General features: G+C 42.8%; 1 protein-coding gene across 1 annotated transcript in view; it reads left to right on the forward strand.

The window, feature by feature from the left end:
* Nucleotides 1–17,593, forward strand: part of ADAMTS12 (ADAM metallopeptidase with thrombospondin type 1 motif 12) — a 230,028-nt gene that overhangs the window by 206,381 nt on the left and 6,054 nt on the right. The window contains exons 21-23 of the mRNA XM_090278891.1: nucleotides 6,942–7,118; nucleotides 8,116–8,259; nucleotides 15,129–15,288. Coding sequence (XP_090135017.1) covers nucleotides 6,942–7,118; nucleotides 8,116–8,259; nucleotides 15,129–15,288 — 481 coding nt within the window. The remainder of the gene's footprint in view (nucleotides 1–6,941; nucleotides 7,119–8,115; nucleotides 8,260–15,128; nucleotides 15,289–17,593) is intronic.

A 17,593-nucleotide genomic window follows, 5' to 3' on the forward strand; every position in this document is an offset into this window, starting at 1 on the left:
GTTCTTTCAGGGATGAATGCTGGTTCTTCTTCCTTTCTCTGTTAAAGCACAGCAAATGCAGGGTCCAACAGGGACTTAGCTATAAACTCTCTTCAATATCCAGAAAAGTCTCCAGAAACATCTTCTATTTCTGAGCAAGTCCTAAAGGCCCACTTTCCCATCATTGGGACTAATTCTTTCCATGGAAATTACATGGCTTGTTGAAAGGGCAGATGCATGAAATAGCTCACACTTTGCAGAGGTTGCTCCGGTTAAAATCCTACACATTCCAGTTGGTGTAAAACCCTGAGTGAGAGGCCTGGAAGCTCTCTGTGGGGCCCGATCCCCCAAGGAAAGCCCTCGTCTGCCACTGTGTCCCTCCCCTGTCTCTGGATCTCCACTCCCTGGTGGCCAGGAGGGTGACAGGTACTAGTAACCCTCAAAGCACCCCTGGTGGTTCTGTAGAAGATGTGACACCATCAGGTTCTGCCAGATTGTGGTCACCACCACAGCTGAAGTCTGATCCTCAAAGTCACACAGTCCTATCAGTAAAGAAAGTGTCTCTTTTTTTTTTTTTTTTTCAGAATAATAGATAAACCTTAGGCCAGGGACACTGTTTAACTACTGATAGTCCATTGCATTAACGTTCGTTTTTTCCATCATTATGGATGTCACATGCGTGATGCTCTTTTTTCCTAGAAATGTTGGTTTAGATTTTACCTTAAATTTAGATGATGAAAAAAAAAAAAATTTAGATGATGATGAAGAGAGACTCTGTTTTGACTCCCACATTATTAACCAGGTCCTAAGGATGTCTGAAGTGCAGACCATGCATTAGGAAAGATTTGAGGGCTTTCTTAGTTTCACTATTCCATCAGGACTTATAAGCTCACTCAGAGGCAAACCTCCCAAACCTAGAGTAGGAAAGCAGACCCTTAGTTTTGCCTTTAAATGTCCAAAGAGTTTAGATTCTTTCAAGTTGACAAGTTTGCCTTTAAAAACTGTTTTCTTTTCTAATCCTCACTCAAGGACATGTTCACTGATGAGAGAGAGAAACATCAATAGGAGAGAGAAACATTAATCAGTTGCCTCCTGTACAAGCCCTGACCAGGGATTGAACCTGCAACCTTTTGGTTTATGGGACGATGCTCCAGCCAACTGAACTATCCAGCCAACTGAACCATCCAGCCAGGGCACAGATTTGCCTTTTTACAGATACTTTCTCAGAGGGAAAAATCCTAATATTGTCTTGAACCCTCTACATTATCCTGCCACTCTTTACCGCAGATGCAGAGACACTTAAATTCTCGCTCCCGCCTCATCTGAAGCTACAGGTATCACACCTGAGGCCTCCAGGTTCCTCCCAGTGACTCTCCCTGGTGACTGCTGTCTGCATCACAGTTGTTTGACTGGCTTGCCTCTCTAGCACCAGTCAGGTCCTTGCTGAAAAGCCTGACACAACTGCTGTGGACATTTTCTCATATGTGACAGTAGAATGAGACTTCACATTCGGATCTCTAGCTTTGCAATGTGTAGAAGCAGTTTTTTCAGAATGACTTGCTGCCTCTTGATGCATGCGTCAGTCCGGGACCAACTCAAGGTCGTAGTCCTCAGGTTTGTCCCAGAGGCACCCTTGGGAAAAAGTAGTTCTGCAGAATTGAATCCTAGAAGCAGCACTGGGCTGGGGATCAGACACATCGGGGTTACCCCACCACCACTCGGTCGCTGACCAGCATGTGGCACTGGTCCACTCACCTAGCCTCTTAGGTGCTTTAGTTTACTCACCTCTGAAAAATGTTGTGGAGAATATTGCCTCTACTAACCTCATAGGGTTATTATAAAGACCAAAAGAGAAAATGGAAACAACTTTGTAAGTGGTAAAGACTGTTCACATGAAACCGTGGGCAAACTGAGCCCTCTGTAAAGAGTAGGACTGGCTCTTACGTGTTCACTAACCTCTGGCTTCCAGAGGCAGAAGGCCTGTGAACAGGCGATAGTGAAGTAGGTCCTATCAACCAAGTGACTGGCCCAAGCAGGTGTCCTCCCCAGTCCTAAGCAGACAAGGTGCTCCAAGTGTCCATGAACTTTGGAGGACTTGACCTTCCTTGGGCCCTGGCATTTGCCAAATCCACCATGCGCCCAACATCACACAGGATCTTTCAATAAACAGGTTCATTTTCATCTAACACAGAACATTCTTTATAATTCCCACTGTGGAAACAAAAGCGTGGAGTGTTTACATCACTCACACTTGTTCACGCAGCTAGTCCTAAATACTCTCAGTTTAAGAAACCATCACCTGGCAAGTGAGTCATCAATTTAATTACAGCTTTTCAGAGAGAAAGGAAACACTACACGATAAATACGTACATCGGTTGTAAGACACATGGCAATTCGGAACATTAAAATTTGTATGAGAAAAAAAATGCGATTCTTGTGATGGAAGAAGTGCAGTAAGTGACACAGACAAGCTTGAAGAATCCTCAGTTGGGTTTGACACCAAAGCTGCGCGACACTCCCAGCTCCCATGCTTCCTGATTAAAGGGTCTGCCTGCACCTTCTGATGTTTTGTAAACCTGTGATTTGACAATCCCTTTATTATCTTTCTGAGGATGAGTTCTGCCCTTTTCATAGCTAAGTCTAAGAGGCCTTGATTATTTCTGAAATGAGTTAGAAATACGTTTACATTTTTCTCTTGGAATGTTCTGCCTTCCCACCTCAGTAATGCTGCAATTTTATTTCAGAGGTAGTTAGCTTTGTTATCTGCAGCTTGGCTGGAAAAATAGAGAAGGTGGCAGCCTTTCCTTCTGACCTGGGATGTCCTATGTTTGCTAGTATATTTGCACATATTGCTAGTCTTTCTGTCTGATTCTACTTCTTCTCTCCATGTTTATTGGATTTTACAGATTGTCAGCGGCAGTGTGACATTGTTTTAGATGTGAATTTTTACAAATGAATTAAATAGGGAAAGAACCACTGTCTTTCTTGCTCAATCCAAACAGTCCCCAACTTTTATATATAACATGATCCCAGGGACATAAAGTCTAATGTGCAAAAGTCAAAACATAGAATTGCATTTTATAGGGGAGCTTCTGTACCCAGAAAGCAAAAGTTGAGCTGCAGGAAGGTGGATCATATACTAAGAATCACTCTCGATATACAGTAATTTGTTGTATGTCTAAACAATCATTCTGTCTTGACACCCCTGAAGGTTTCAGATTAAAGGCTCCCAAAGAGGAATGACAATTGAATAGAAACCTTTGGGAGACAGGAAGCATGAACCCAAGAACACTTTAGTTGAGGACTGATGTCCAGACCAGGAGCTCCACCCCCCCCCCCATGATGGCCCCCACCACCGCTCCTGGTCATTGTCCACCTCTACACTCTGCTCTAGCATTGTGATCAGCTTGCCGATCCTAAACAAGCCTTGTCATGTCACAGCACTGTGCTTCTGTGCATGCCATTCTGTCCACCTTGAGTGTCTCCTACCCTATTTTGCCAGCCACGTGAGCATCTTCTCATCTTATATGATTCAGCTCAAGCCTTGGCTCCTTTATTCAAGCCTTTCCTGACCTCTTCACGGAAACTGGCCACCTCCTCCTTAGTATCCTCACAGGATCATGAACAATTTATGACATAAAACCTTTATAACTTCTACTCATTTATGAAACTTCTCCTTGCTGCTTGATGGGGATTCAGAGCCTGGAATTTAACAAATGCCCAACAGCTGGGAGGAAGGGAAGTAGGGATAGTGGGATGCGGGGAACAGATGGAAGGATGAATTTTCGTGCTGTTCAACTTAGCATTTTTGGAATGCATTATTTGATCTTAAGGGTCTTAGGAATCTGTTTAGCATAAAGAAAGGAGCAGAAAAGAATTCTTTCTGCATCCTGGGCTAGTATTTGGCATGCAACTTGGAGAGCAAGAAAGTATTCTAAAATCAAAACAGAGTGCTAAACTAGTGATCGTATACACTTACACCACTCAAGAATGCTCAAGTTTAGTCCTCTCATTTATCCTCCTTCTAATACCAATGGAGAGACGGAGGCTTAGAGAAGTGATTAATCCACAGTTATGTAGCCACCTGGGGTCAGGGTCATAATTGCATGTAGTCTCCTGCCCTCCCGACCCTATGTTCCGTATTGTCACTATACTCTTCTGAACAAGCCACGGAGTTCCATAAATCATTAACCACACAAGGGAGAAATTATTGTGATTTCCATCTATCTCTGCCATTGGCTCCTGTATACTGTGGTTATTTTCATGCTAACTCAGTCTGGTTTGTAGACTCTATCAGTTAAACAACCTGATGCAGTGCCTGGAAAATGATTAGCCCTGTTAGGTCACAAGAGGACATTCGCCAGTCTTTCTCTTCTCATTGGCCCGGCTCCTGTCCTCAGTCTGGTCCACAGGTTAGGAAAGCGTGAATACAAATGACCGTCCTGTAAGGCAGTAAGAAAATGAATGTAATAATTGGCCTTCCGCACACAAAGGTAAACAGTGTTAGAAGCGGAGTGACTTAATATCCTGCCCCTGTTCTCGTGCTGACTGAATCAGAGGACTCGATGAAGACGGAACTGTGAAGTCATAGCTTTACTGAGCGTCTTCCCTTAGAATTTAGTTCAGCATATTAACGAACTTCGTTTTTCATTGAATGGGAATCCCCTCTTTGACAAAAGGGTAATCTATCCTGAAAATTCAATTTAGGAATGTCAGATTATAGAAAATAAAACCCCATTTTATGCTTACGTCTTATAAAATTTTCCTTTTCCTAATAAAGAACGTTCTTGTTTGAACCATGTGCTACTTCCCAGAAGTCTGTTTTGTCAGACAAATGGCTGCTTTCTGTGGAAATGATTAGCCTGCTTCCTCATTTCTTTCGTGGCTGACTTTCAGTTGGCAGTGACTTTTTTTCTATGTGACTTACAGCGTGGCAGGAAAATGAAATCTCTCGTTTCTTGTGGGGTTGGGGGCGGGGGGCCATCTTTCAGGTGTTGCTTATTTTGGAGAAGCCTTAGTGCATCAGTCTGCCCCCTTATCACATGGGCCCATACCTTCCATGTTGCAGCCCACAGATTGAAGGCAAGTGACTTGGTGCAGGCTTGCCAGGTGGCAGAAGAAGTGGGGTGGTATTTTGGGATCTACCTCTCTTGAAAGGTTACAAGGAATTTTCTTTTCCCAGCAACAACCCTACAATTATGCCTAGTCCACCATGGCCAGAAAGAGAGCATGATTTTTTACTAAGCAGAGAGCGAGGCTATGAAACCCTGCCTTGCAGCTGTGGACACACTTTTGGGGGCAGGGAGTGCATTTTCTCAGCCAGGAATGCAGTGAAGTGATGGCTGAAAGGGTTAGGATGGTAAGAAGGACGACCTTCATCCCCATGGTCACTACACATCTCTGTAGCGCACTGAGAGACCCCTGGCTGCCCTTTCCTCGGACGTTCATACATTCATTCAGAAGGTTAGGGTGAGGCTTGTGCAGACCCTCTCTACTGTGTCTGGCATGTGCTAAGTGCTCGGGACACAGTAGTGACCAGGGAAGATAGGGTTCCAACTTCACAGCCATGAGAGTCTAGCAGAAAGGATGGACGCAATAAATATTTGTTCCATATTTCCTGCCCCTGTGAGAGGAACTAGAATGGTCTGAGGTAAATAAGAGGGAGGGCTTCCTTAGGATAAGGTACTCAAGGAAGGCTTCTCAGGGCAGGGGTACATTGAAGCCGAAGCCTAAAGGAAGAGCAGTGGCTGGTGGGTAATGTGAAGGAGGGACATTCAGGACATAAGGACCACAGGGACCTAATGTTAACCCAAGGAGAATGTTGGGGAGAAATGCTGAGAAGCACAGGGGTCCACCTCTACCTCCCCTGCCTCAGGTCCCCATCTGAATGTGGGCAGTGACCAGACAGGCCAGGCCAGGACTGGCCATGAGAGAGCAGGATGCAGCATTCTAAACAGACCAGAGACACAGTCTCACAGGCTCAAGTGACAGTCAAATAAAATTTAACTAGGTGGGGGATGGAGTTAACGTCCCAAGTCCAAGAGGTCAGACAGCAAACAAAAGAAGTACTCCAGAACAGGCGACGTAAACTCTGATTTTAGGGGACTGTGGCTTGTCCATGTTCATTATGCTCTAAAGGAAATTAGCAGCCTGCACTGAACCATGCCCTTTACTGAGACAGAGCAGGACGAAGGGACTGTTCCCCAGAGGTGGGCACGTGGGAAGAGGGGAGTTGGGGGGCCTCTGTCATGGCTTCCAGTGGGCATGCGCTGAGAAAACTCTGTGATGGCACCTGGGTGAGGGAGGATGGCAGTGGGGACAAGGACAAGGTTCGCTCAGTCTGGTGTGTCAAACCACTGAGCAGGTATTCAATTTATGTCTCTCAACATAGACAGACCCACCCTTCACTTGAAAGTGTAACCTATCTTGTGTTCTAAGTCACAGGGAAACAGGTTTGTGGCAGGATTCAGAGGGAAAGGTGGATGTAGCTTGCCAGAGAGGTCCCCTTGGGGGCAGTCCAGTCACCTGGAATGAACAGACATCAGCGGGAACCGGTGCCCACTGAGACAGACACTGTGCCAGCAGGGACCCCAACCCCAGTGCCTGTTGTCTTCACGACAGCCCCAGGACGTAGCAGTTATGACCCTACTTTACCATTAAAATGTATGAGGCTCAGAATGTGTCTGTGACTTGACCAAGAGCTCATGACAAGTGAGTGAAGACGGGACTTCCCGCCCGGTCCCATCAGACAGCAAACCCTCACTCTCCCACGCCTGCGTTTTTGACACTCAGGAGCCCCATCGCTGGGAGCCGCTTGAGTGGCCCCTTCTCTGCCACGTGCGAGGGGAAACACTTCCCTTGCACAGGAACTAATCTCTGCGTGACGACAAGATGCCATGCCCCAGGGCTTTGTGAAAGCTCCGGCAACTCAGGTCTCCCCTTTGCTCTCACCCTGCACACAGTGCTCCAGGAACTGCAGCGGGGGCCTCCAGATCCGGGAGGTTCAGTGTGTGGACAGCCGGGACCACCGGGGCCTGAGGCCGTTTCACTGCCAGTTCCTGGCCGGTGTCCTTCCCCCTCTGAGCAAGAGCTGCAACACAGAGCCCTGCGATGACTGGCAAGTGGAGCCCTGGAGCCAGGTACAGCCCGTAGTACACTGTCCCACAGCCAGGCCAGCATGAATGTCTGTCTGTGTCACCTGCGAGTCTAGGAGCCGGAGAAGACCACACCTGTGTCCTACCAATGATGGGCCTCCACTCAGTGACCCAACACTGCATGGGGGAGGCTAACCCGGTCATCAACTTGAAGGCTGTTGTGTGGTTTCCACTGTGACAAGTCAGCATTTTCATTAGAACCTAGTCTCCCTGGGGATATGAGTTGGGGTCCCTGCTGAGGAATGTACGTAGAACTATTTTGGAAGAAGCTACCCATGGGCCAGGGAAGGGAAGGTAGAGAACCACAACGGTAGGATGTAGTTTGGGTCCAACCATGGAAGTCTGATTCCCCTAAAGCTACACACTGTCTACTGCGAAGCCATGTTGATTTCTAAACCTCTAGGCCACCTGGTGTTTTCTGGGGCAGTGGAGAATGTGAAGTGTCTGCTATTCCCTCCAATTTCCCCATTCAGAACACAAACAAATTTAATTCTCAGCTTTATGTGGAAGACTGAATCCCATTTTAACAGGAGATGAACAAAATTGTATTGCAAATGTGTGTGTTTCCCATTTAGACTGTCAGAGCTAATCATTAAAAAAAAAAGTCAGTATTTTACATTTTGACTTTTAGACTTTGGGGGCAGATAACACTGCCCATTCTGGGATGATGACTCATTTAGATTTTTAACCAAAATCCCTTCTGTCTGACATAGTATTTGACATTGAACTATTTGGCCTCTCCTGTTTTCTTCTCCTCCTCCTGTCCTCAGAACTTCCTTTGTCAGCCTCCTTCCCTTCTCTTTAGTTCTGTGTCCCCACTGTTGTTTGAAATGACTGAGTGGCCGTTGTAAGAAGGCTGTGACAGATGCTAATATTCTTAATAATGCTGGACACAGCAAAAATGATGGTAAAAACCTCGCCCCTTATCACTGCAGATGTTGCCATGTGATTTTTACCTAACCTTGTCCCTGTTGTGCATCAGTGTTCTAGGTCCTGTGGAGGTGGAGTGCAGGAGAGAGCCGTGGCCTGTCCGACAGGCCCCTGCGACTGGGCGAAAAGGCCCATGTCCACCACACCCTGCAACCAGCGCCCCTGCTGTGGCTGGGCCACTGGGAGCTGGGACCTGGTAAGGGTCAGTTATGTGCGCTTCAGTTTAGTTTAACCTTTAAAAAAATCATTTGTTTTCTTTTGATTTCAAAAGATATATATATCTTTATATATATATATATATATATATTCCCCTGGCTGGTTTGGCTCAGTGGATTGAGCGTCGGCCTGCGAGCTAAGTGTCGCTGGTTCGATCTTCCAGTCAGGGCACATCAGAGAAGGAAAACTCTGACTCCAAAAAACCTCCGCTGCCTTGCGGCATACCTCTTCAGGGGAAAGGCTAAGGGAGTAAACCCCGACAGAAAATCCGGAGCCGGAGTCCCTAAGGCGGTTTGACGTTGTAGTCAACACCGGCAACTCCTACGGCGCACCTGAAGCCAAGCTGTATCGACTCCGTCTTTCCCTTGGACCCTTCAGCTGCGGAGAGAGGGGGGGTCTGCTGCATGGGCAACAGCAGACCCTCCATATCACCCTGCCCAGGCTCTGTAGCTTCAGCTTCACTGGAGAGGACACTCCAGCGTCATCGCAAGATGTCGATTCAACACAGGAGGAGACAGATACCGTGTCACTCCCGAGTCGGACTGCACAGCCATTCTCGGCGGTGCAGATAGACTCTTAAGAAGCTACACCATCGTCTCTCGAGACGGACGGCTGCCGCCGCCGCCGACGACAATATATATATACACACACACACACATACACATACACACACACACACACATATATATATATATCTTTATTCATGGTAAATGTTCAACATATCCATTGATGTATAGTGTGTTTCTGTCTATTCTAGTTCTAGTATTCTTCTGCTGTCTAATATACCTGTAAGTCTGGTAAAGTTGACCCATAGCTGACATGGTGGCCAATGTTTACTGTCTTGGGTTCAGGAGAAAAAAAAGATCAAAGACTTTCAAAAGATAAAAGATCAACTGCCAAAATTATACCAGAGGGCCTAAGGAAAGGCAATTTGGGGCCAGAACTCTTAAGAGCCCCTGGCTTTTCTTAGAGCAAGTGAGAATCGCAGGTGCCCTAACATTTGAGGCTTGGCCTGATTTGGGGACTTCCAGGTGTCTTGTCATCCACAGATCAGTTTGCCAGGTGAATAGCCAGTTTGATGGAGAGACAAATAAAAATTAACTATAAATGAGAAAAAGATTTATTATTATTCAGAGTTTATTTATTGTATAAATAACTATCAATGATATTGAAAATTAATAAAATTATTCCATGACAGATTTGGCCATCACGGTAACTTGTCTTATCCTGGATACTCTAGAAAATCAAAACTGGAGGCCAAATTCATCACTTTATTAAGAAATACAAAGCCAGGGAAGCAGTTTTCTGTATCTATAGCTTGTTTTTTTGTCTGTTACTTTTGGTTTTGTATCCAGCAACTAAATGAATTCAAACAGTCCTTGTTCTTTTCTGTCTGACTTAGTATCCTTTCCAGATCCATCTGTGTTGTTGCAAATGGCAATACTTCATCTTTTTTTTGACTGAGTAGTATTCCATTGTCTGTATGTAACACATCTTCTTCATCCAGTCATCTGTTGAAGGACACCTAGGTTCTTTTCATATCTTGGGTACTGTAAATAATTCTGCAATGTATGTAGGGGTACATATATCTTTATGAATAAGTATTTTCAAACTTTTTAAATAGATAGCAGGAGGAAGGACTGCTAAGTCATATGGTAGCTCTGTTATTAATTATTTGAGGGACCTCCATACTGTTTTCCATAGTGGTTGCACCAATTTCCATTTTTACCAGCAGTTCCCGGGGTTCCCTTTCCCGCCCATCCTCTCCAGCACTTGTCTTATTGATATACCCATTCTAACAGATGTGAGATAGTATTTAGTTGTGGTTTTTATTTTCATTTCTCTTATAACTAGTGATATTGAGCATCTTTTCATATATCTGTTGGCCATCTGTGTGTCTTTCTTGAATAAGTGTCTATTCAGGTTCTCTGTCCATTTTTAATCAGATTATTTTTTGTTGAGTTATATGAGTTCTTTATTTTGGATATTAGCCCTTTATCAAAGTATCATTTCCAATTATCTTCTACTCAGTTGGTTACCTTTTTGTTTTATTGATGGTTTCTTTTGATATGCAGAAGCTTTTTAGTTTGATGTTATTTCATTCATTTATTTTTGCTTTCACTTCCGTTGCCTTTAGGGTTAAGTTCACAAAAACCCCTTGAGATCAAGGTCCATAAGTTTAGTGCCTATTGTTTTCTATGTATTTTATTGGTTCGGATCTTTAACCCATTTGGAGTTAATTTTTGTGTATGGTGTCAGATAGCAGTCTAGTTCCCTTCTTTCGCATGTAAACCTTCCAGTTTTCCCAGCACCATTTATTGAAGAGACTGTACTTTCCCATCGTATTTTTAACCCCTTTGTCAGAAATCAGTTGTCCATATATATGCGAGCTTATTACTGGGTTTTCAATCTGTTACATTAGTCTGTGTGTCTGTTTTTCTGTCAATACCATACTGTTTTTATTACCATAGCTTGGTAGTATAGTTTTAAACCAGGGAGTGTGATAGCTCTGGCTTTGTTCTTTTTTTTTTTTATCAGAATTGTTTTGGCTATTTGGGGCTCCATATAAATTTGATGATTTTTTTGTTTGTTTTATTTCTGTGAAAAGTCCCATTAAGATTTCGATAGTGATTTTATTAAATCTGTATATTGCTTTAGGTAATATGGCAGTTTAACCATGTTAATTCTTCCAGTCAATGAGCATGAAATATTTTTCCATTTTTCAATATCTTATTTAATTTTTAAACAATGTCTTATAGTTCTCAGTGTATAGGCCCTTTACCTCTTTTGTTAAGTTTATTCCTAGGTATTTTATTCTTTTTTTTTTTTTTTTTGCAATTATAAATGAGGTTGCTTTCTTCGTTTGTCTTTCTGATATTTTGTTGTTATTATATAGAAACACAAAAAGGTTTTGTATCCTGTAATTTTACTGTATTTGCTCATTGTTTCTAACAGTTTTTATTTTTATTTTTTGGTGGATACTTGAGGGTTTTCTACATATAAAATTATGTCATCTGCACATAGCGACAGTTGTACTTCTTCATTCCTGATTTGAATACCTTTATTTCTCTTTTGTACCTAATTTCTGTGGCTGGAACTTCCAGTACTATGTTGAAAAACTGTTGACAGCGGCATCCTTGTCTTCTTTCTGATCTTAGAGGAAAAGCTCTCAGTTTTACACCATTGAGGATGATGTTAGCTGACGGTTTGTCATATAGAGACATTATTATGTTCAATACCCGTATTATTGAGCATTTTTATCTGAAGTGGATATTGTGTTTTATCAAGTGCTTTTCATGCATCTATTGACATGATCATTTGATTATTATCTTTATTTTGTTGGCATGGTGTATCACATTGATTTGCGCATATTGAATCATTCTTGTGTTTGTGGAATGAACCCCACTTGATCGTGATATGTGATCCTATTAATGTATTGTTGCATATGATTTGCTAGTATTTTGCTTAGGATTTTGTGTCTATGTTCATCAGAGATATAAGCTGCCTGCAATTTTCTTTTCTGTGTGTTATCTTTGCCTAGTTTTGGTATCAGGGTAATGTTGGCCTTGAAAAATGAGTTGTGAGTATTCCCTCTTTTTCAAATTTTTGAAAGGGGTTAATAGGGGGAGGGGTCTGAGAGGGAACAATGCCACCTGACCAGCACTCGCCCCTTTTCCAGGCACTTCTCCCACTTCTGTATGGGACTGGTGCCTCTCTAGCTGTTGCTCTGGCCATCGTTCCCAGAGTGGGTAGGTCTTCAGATGTTCCTTAAAAAAGTGGACTCTACTGAGAGACCAGCAGTTTCTCCCTCTACCCCAACCCCCACTGGTTTTCACAGTCAGAAGCAATGAGGCTTGATTTTCCCTGATGCTGGGACCGTGAGCTGTGTGGTCTGGTCTGGTGCTGGGAGCACTCCCTAGGTGTCCCTCCTTACTTTTTAAAATGTGCGATTGCATTTTCTGCCAACCTGCCACTGCTGCCACCACTACATCGTGACCTTTCCACCCCTATATATGATTCTATATGTATATATAGACATGTGTATATATACACACACAATAGAATATTATTCAGCCATATAAAGAATGAAATCTTGCCATTTTCCATGATATTGATGGACCTAGAGAGTATTATGCTAAGTGAAATGAGCCAGAGAAATACAGAAGCCATATGGCTTCACTTTTCTGTGAAATCTAAAAAATAAAACAAATGAATAAACAAAACAAAACAAAACAGAAACAGACCCACAGATGTAGAGAACAAACTAATAGTTGACAAGGGGGTATACCAGATGGAAAATTTTTTAAAGTGATGTAAATCAAGAGAAACCTTGGAATACACACAGTTGGTGGGGATGAAAGGGCTCTTCTCACCAATGATTAAGTGAATATAACACACAGTAAATAGTGTCTTCCTTCCTCCAGCTGAGCTCCACAGAGGCAGGGGCCTGGCTTAGCCTGAAGGGGAAAAAAAAAAAAAACACACAGACAATAGCTCTCTTCCTGATCACCTTGTATAACACCACTTCTCAATAACTGCCATCCATGGAACTTGCAGTCCGCTCATTGGTCCCTCATCGTACATATAAATAGACATAGTGAAGCTATATGAAAGGAGTATTCAGCGTTAGCCCTATTCCCATTTGAGGTCCTCAGTTCTGCACAAAGATCCCTTATTTTTACTGGAGCCAAAGAAGTGGAACTGAGCACTGAGAGGACAGCACCTCCTCTCTGAAACCCCAAACTGACAGCATTTTCACAATTAACAAAACCCAAGTCAACCATCCTGTTTCCTACTTCATCCCCCGGTTAAGTACAAGTCTAATTTATGCATCTTCTTCATCACAAGTCATTGTAATTGCCAATAAATGCAGGGACAGTGACCTCTTTGTTTATTTCTGTGCTTAGCTTGGCATTAGCTCTTCTGTCTTACTTTGCCCTGCCCAAGACGACTTGCATGACTTCAGCACCCAGGCCCAGCCAGCCTTGTTCTATCACACCCTCAGGAGCAGAAAGCAGGAAAGGAAGGCATTTTGTCTGTTTGTTTTTAATATAACAATCTAGTTCCCGGAAGAAGAAAGAGGGAGTGATCAAGTAAATGATTCAATATCATTTACAATATTCATTTACAATATTCAGTGAGGAGAAAAGGCCCACGTCTCCTGAATCCCGGCCCAGAACGCTTTACCAAACTCTGGCTTGATTAATTTCCTTTGTTCTTCTCTCGGTCCTCTTTTGCACTTTTATTTACTTGGAATCAGTTGAGTAATTTCTTACTCTGTTTTTCTTGTTCATATCCATGGAGAATTTGAGGGGAATTCACTGAATAAAATTACTTCCTCTGACTTTATAAAGCAAACACGAGGTTCCATGCTGATAACCCTGGTCCAGGCGCTGTGAAGAGCAGAATAAAATAAAGCGGTGGATGTTAAGAAAATTTGATATTTCCCCTCCTATCCCATATGGGAGTCCCATGGAAAACCAGATTCGGTAGCGCTATTCTGAGGCTACCAATGGTGTCCAAGTGTGGGTATTTTTTTATCTACTGATCTGCGTGACCAATAATATTTCAAATGGCAGTGGAATCTTTTGGGCCTATTGATTTTTCCAGAATTTGCCATGCAGCAGTCTTTTTTTTTGGCCAGTCAGTGAGTACTTACTGACTTACTTACCTAATTGCCATGCAAGACAATGAAGCAGGAACAGGTTTCTGCCCTCTGGGAGATTTTGATTGTATCAGAAATATGATGCTAAAAGTAATAAAAGTTGAAATAGAATGTAAATCACAAGACTGTATGTGGTTCACAACAGTCAAAATGTGGAAGCAACCCAAGTGTCCATCAATGGATGGACACACAAAATGTGGAATATACACACAATGGAACGTCTTCCACCTTAAAAAAGAAATTCTGGTGCACATTGTAACATGGAAGAACCGTGAAGACATTATGCTAGTTGAAATGGTAAACAAGTCACAAAAGAACAAATATTGCATGATTCCACTTATGTGAGGTACCTCCAACAGTCAAACTCATAGGACAAAAAATAAGGGGGCAGGAGTGGGTGGGTACAGAGTTTCAGTTTGCAAAGATGAAAAGGTTCTAGAGGTGAGTGGGGGTAATGATGGCATAACAATATGAATGTGCTGAAGGCACTGAACAGTGTACTTTAAAGTGGTTCAAGAATAAATTTTATGTTTCATATATTTCACTACAATATAAAGAATTTTTAAATGCATATATATATATATATATGGTAAATTCGGACACATTTTCTTACAACCCCAGGAATCACTTTATCTGAGCTGCTTTCACAGGTCAGCCGCTTGCAGGAAGCCACATCATGACTGGACAGTGGGAACCTTCCCTGTTCGTTAGAATGGCTGGAGACCACACACGGTCCCGCTGGGTCCATCCACATTCTTCGTTCCACCAGGGTTGGCCTCTCCCAGTTCCTTTTTATCCTACTCTTAGCTTTCTTTGTAGCTCCCTTCCCATCTTTCACATCTTTTCTTCACATCTGACTTCCAGCCCCAGATCAAAACTATTTCAGAGAAATGGGATTCCTGAGGCACCCGGGCCCACATATGAAATTTTTTTCTATTTTACTCTGCACATAATCTACAGAGAACCCAACAGTAAATCAAGCCAAAGTGAGTCCACACATCTATAGTACAGGCTCTTCCTAAATTCACATCTCCAAATAATTAGTACCTTTATTCTGTGACTCCAACAAGGTTTCTGATCATTGAAACTTTTCCCTACTTGACCACAGTGGGTTGGAGGTATTCTGGAGTTCCCTGTGAGTCTGGGGAAGAAGTCTGACTTTCTCATGTGCCCATTTCTTCCAGTGCACTGCTTCCTGTGGAGGTGGCTTGCAGAAGAGGACTGTCCACTGTGTTTCCTCAGAGGCCAACACAACCGAAGATCAAGACCAATGCCAGTGTGATCATGAACCTAGACCTCCCGAATTCCAAAAATGCAATGAGCAGGCCTGCAGGAAGAGTGCTGGTGAGTGGCTTTGCTCAGGGGGGAGGGGAGCTTTACACAAATAAGTGGTCCTGCATGACTCGACTTTTGGGAAGTTTTAATTAGTCCCCTTTACTGAGCCAGGAATCTTAATGCTGAAGAGGCCAGCCAGCATCCCTGGGAGGAAGCTGTCTGACTTGGTGAAGTTTGCGTTTTCCTAAAATGCATTCACACTGATGTCATCCCACACAGATGGGAATCACTTCTCAAAGGTTTTTCAGAGATGCTCTAGCCTTTCTCAGAAACCCAGTCAAGTACTGAATGGCCCTCTCTATCAATCTAGCATACTGTCTTAGGTTCCACAGAAACAGACTCTGAGATGCAAATTTGTGTGCAAGGGACTCAGTAAGAAAATGCTCCTGAGAAGACCATGAAGGGAGTGGGGGGAGCAAGACAGAAAAGAGAGGAAGCACAGCCAGGCTGCCATCTCAGGCACAGTCCTAGCTTCAGCCTGGTCCCCTCCAGGGTGTAAGTTATGTCTCAGATGTCTCCTCCTGAAGCCATTGAGCTGGACTGTCATGTTCTTCAGCCATTGGCCAACAGCTACCCCGGGGATGTGAATTTGAAGGCCCTTAAGGCTCTCTCTGTGCAGAGATAAAGCAGCTCCAGTAGGCTGTGGGAAGTCCTCCAAAAGAGCCAGAGGCTCTGGGTGTTAGAGGCTAAAAAATGGGGACACTGGGATGTGGGTGGGGATGAGGTGACACCTAAAAGTAGACCAAAAAATCGAAGGAGGGTGATCTGAATGGGAGAACATGACTGTTGTCTACTATCATAGTCAACATTCACTTTCTAAAAGCACCCCTATTTAAATGTTGTATAGTCACCTTAGTCATTTGAGGTGTGCTGACTACAGCCTGGAAAGGTTACGTGGCATGTTCATGATTACATGGCAGGGTGATATCAGAGCCACAGTGCCAAGTCGGGTCTCCTTTCTACTCTTCAAATGCCATAACTCCTCAGAACCAAAAAGAACCCAACTTTGGAACCACCTGGTAATGGATTTGTATCCCATAGCAGCCACTTTCTACCTATGTGACCTTGGCACATTATTTGACTTTCTGAGCCTCAGTTTTCCTTTTGGGATGAACTTAAAGAAGGTGAAAGCCCTGTACACTGAAAACTACAAGATGGTGAATAAAATCGAAGAAGATACAAAGAAATGGAAAGACATTCAATACTCATGGATTTGTAGAATATTGTTAAGATGTCCATAATACCCAAAGCAATATTCAGATTTAATGAAATCCCTATCAAAATCCTAGTGGCATTTTTCACAACAATAAAACCAAAAAATCCTCAAATTTGTATGGAACCACAAAAAAAAAAACCTGCATAGCCAAAGCAATCCTAAGTAAAAAAGAAGAGAACAGAGCCAGAGGTATACTCCTTGACTTCAAACTATACTACAAAGCTATAGTAATCAAAACAGCATGACATTGATTGGGAAGAAAAAAAAATCAGTGGAACAGAATTGAGATCCCTGAAATAAACCCACACCTATATGGGCAACCAATTTTCAATAGAGGGCCAAAACCATACAGTGGATAAAGGAAAGTCTCTCAGTAAATGGCACCGGGAAAACAGGAAAGTCACATGCAAAAGAATAAAACTAGACTTCTACCTGACACCTTACACAAAAATTAACTCAATATGTTGAAGACTTAAATATAAGACTTAACCAAATAAAATACATAGAAGAAAACATAGGCACTAATCTTATGGACCTTGATCTCAAAGGGTTTTGTGAACTTAACCCCAAAGGCCAGGGAAGTAAAAGCAAAAATAAATGAAAGGGATGATATCAAACTAAAAAGCTTCTGCACAGCAAAAGACACCATCAACAAAACAAAAGGCAAGCAAATGAATGGGAGAATATACTTGGAAATGGTGCTTCCAATAAGACATAACTTACACCCTTTTCTGTCTTGCTTCCCCCACTTCCTTAATGGTCTTCTGCAGGAACTTTTTCTTAATGAATCCCTTGCACACAAATTTGCATCTCAGAGGCTATTTCTGCAGAACCTAAGATAATAGTGCTAAATCAGTACATCCAAAATATATAAAGAACTCATACAACTCAACAACCAAAAAACAAACAATCTGATAAAAATGGGCAGAGGACCTTAATAGACAGTTATCCAAGAAAGACATAGAGATGACCAACAGATATATGAAAAAATGCTCAACATTACTAGCTATAAGGAAAATGAAATTAAAACCACAATGAGATACTGGCTCACATTTGTTAGAATGGCTATTATCAAAATATAAGAAATAAGTGTTGAAA

The sequence above is a fragment of the Furipterus horrens genome, unplaced genomic scaffold (assembly GCF_987537825.1).
Source record: "Furipterus horrens unplaced genomic scaffold, mFurHor1.1.pri manual_scaffold_5, whole genome shotgun sequence".
NCBI classification, from domain to species: Eukaryota; Metazoa; Chordata; class Mammalia; order Chiroptera; family Furipteridae; genus Furipterus; species Furipterus horrens.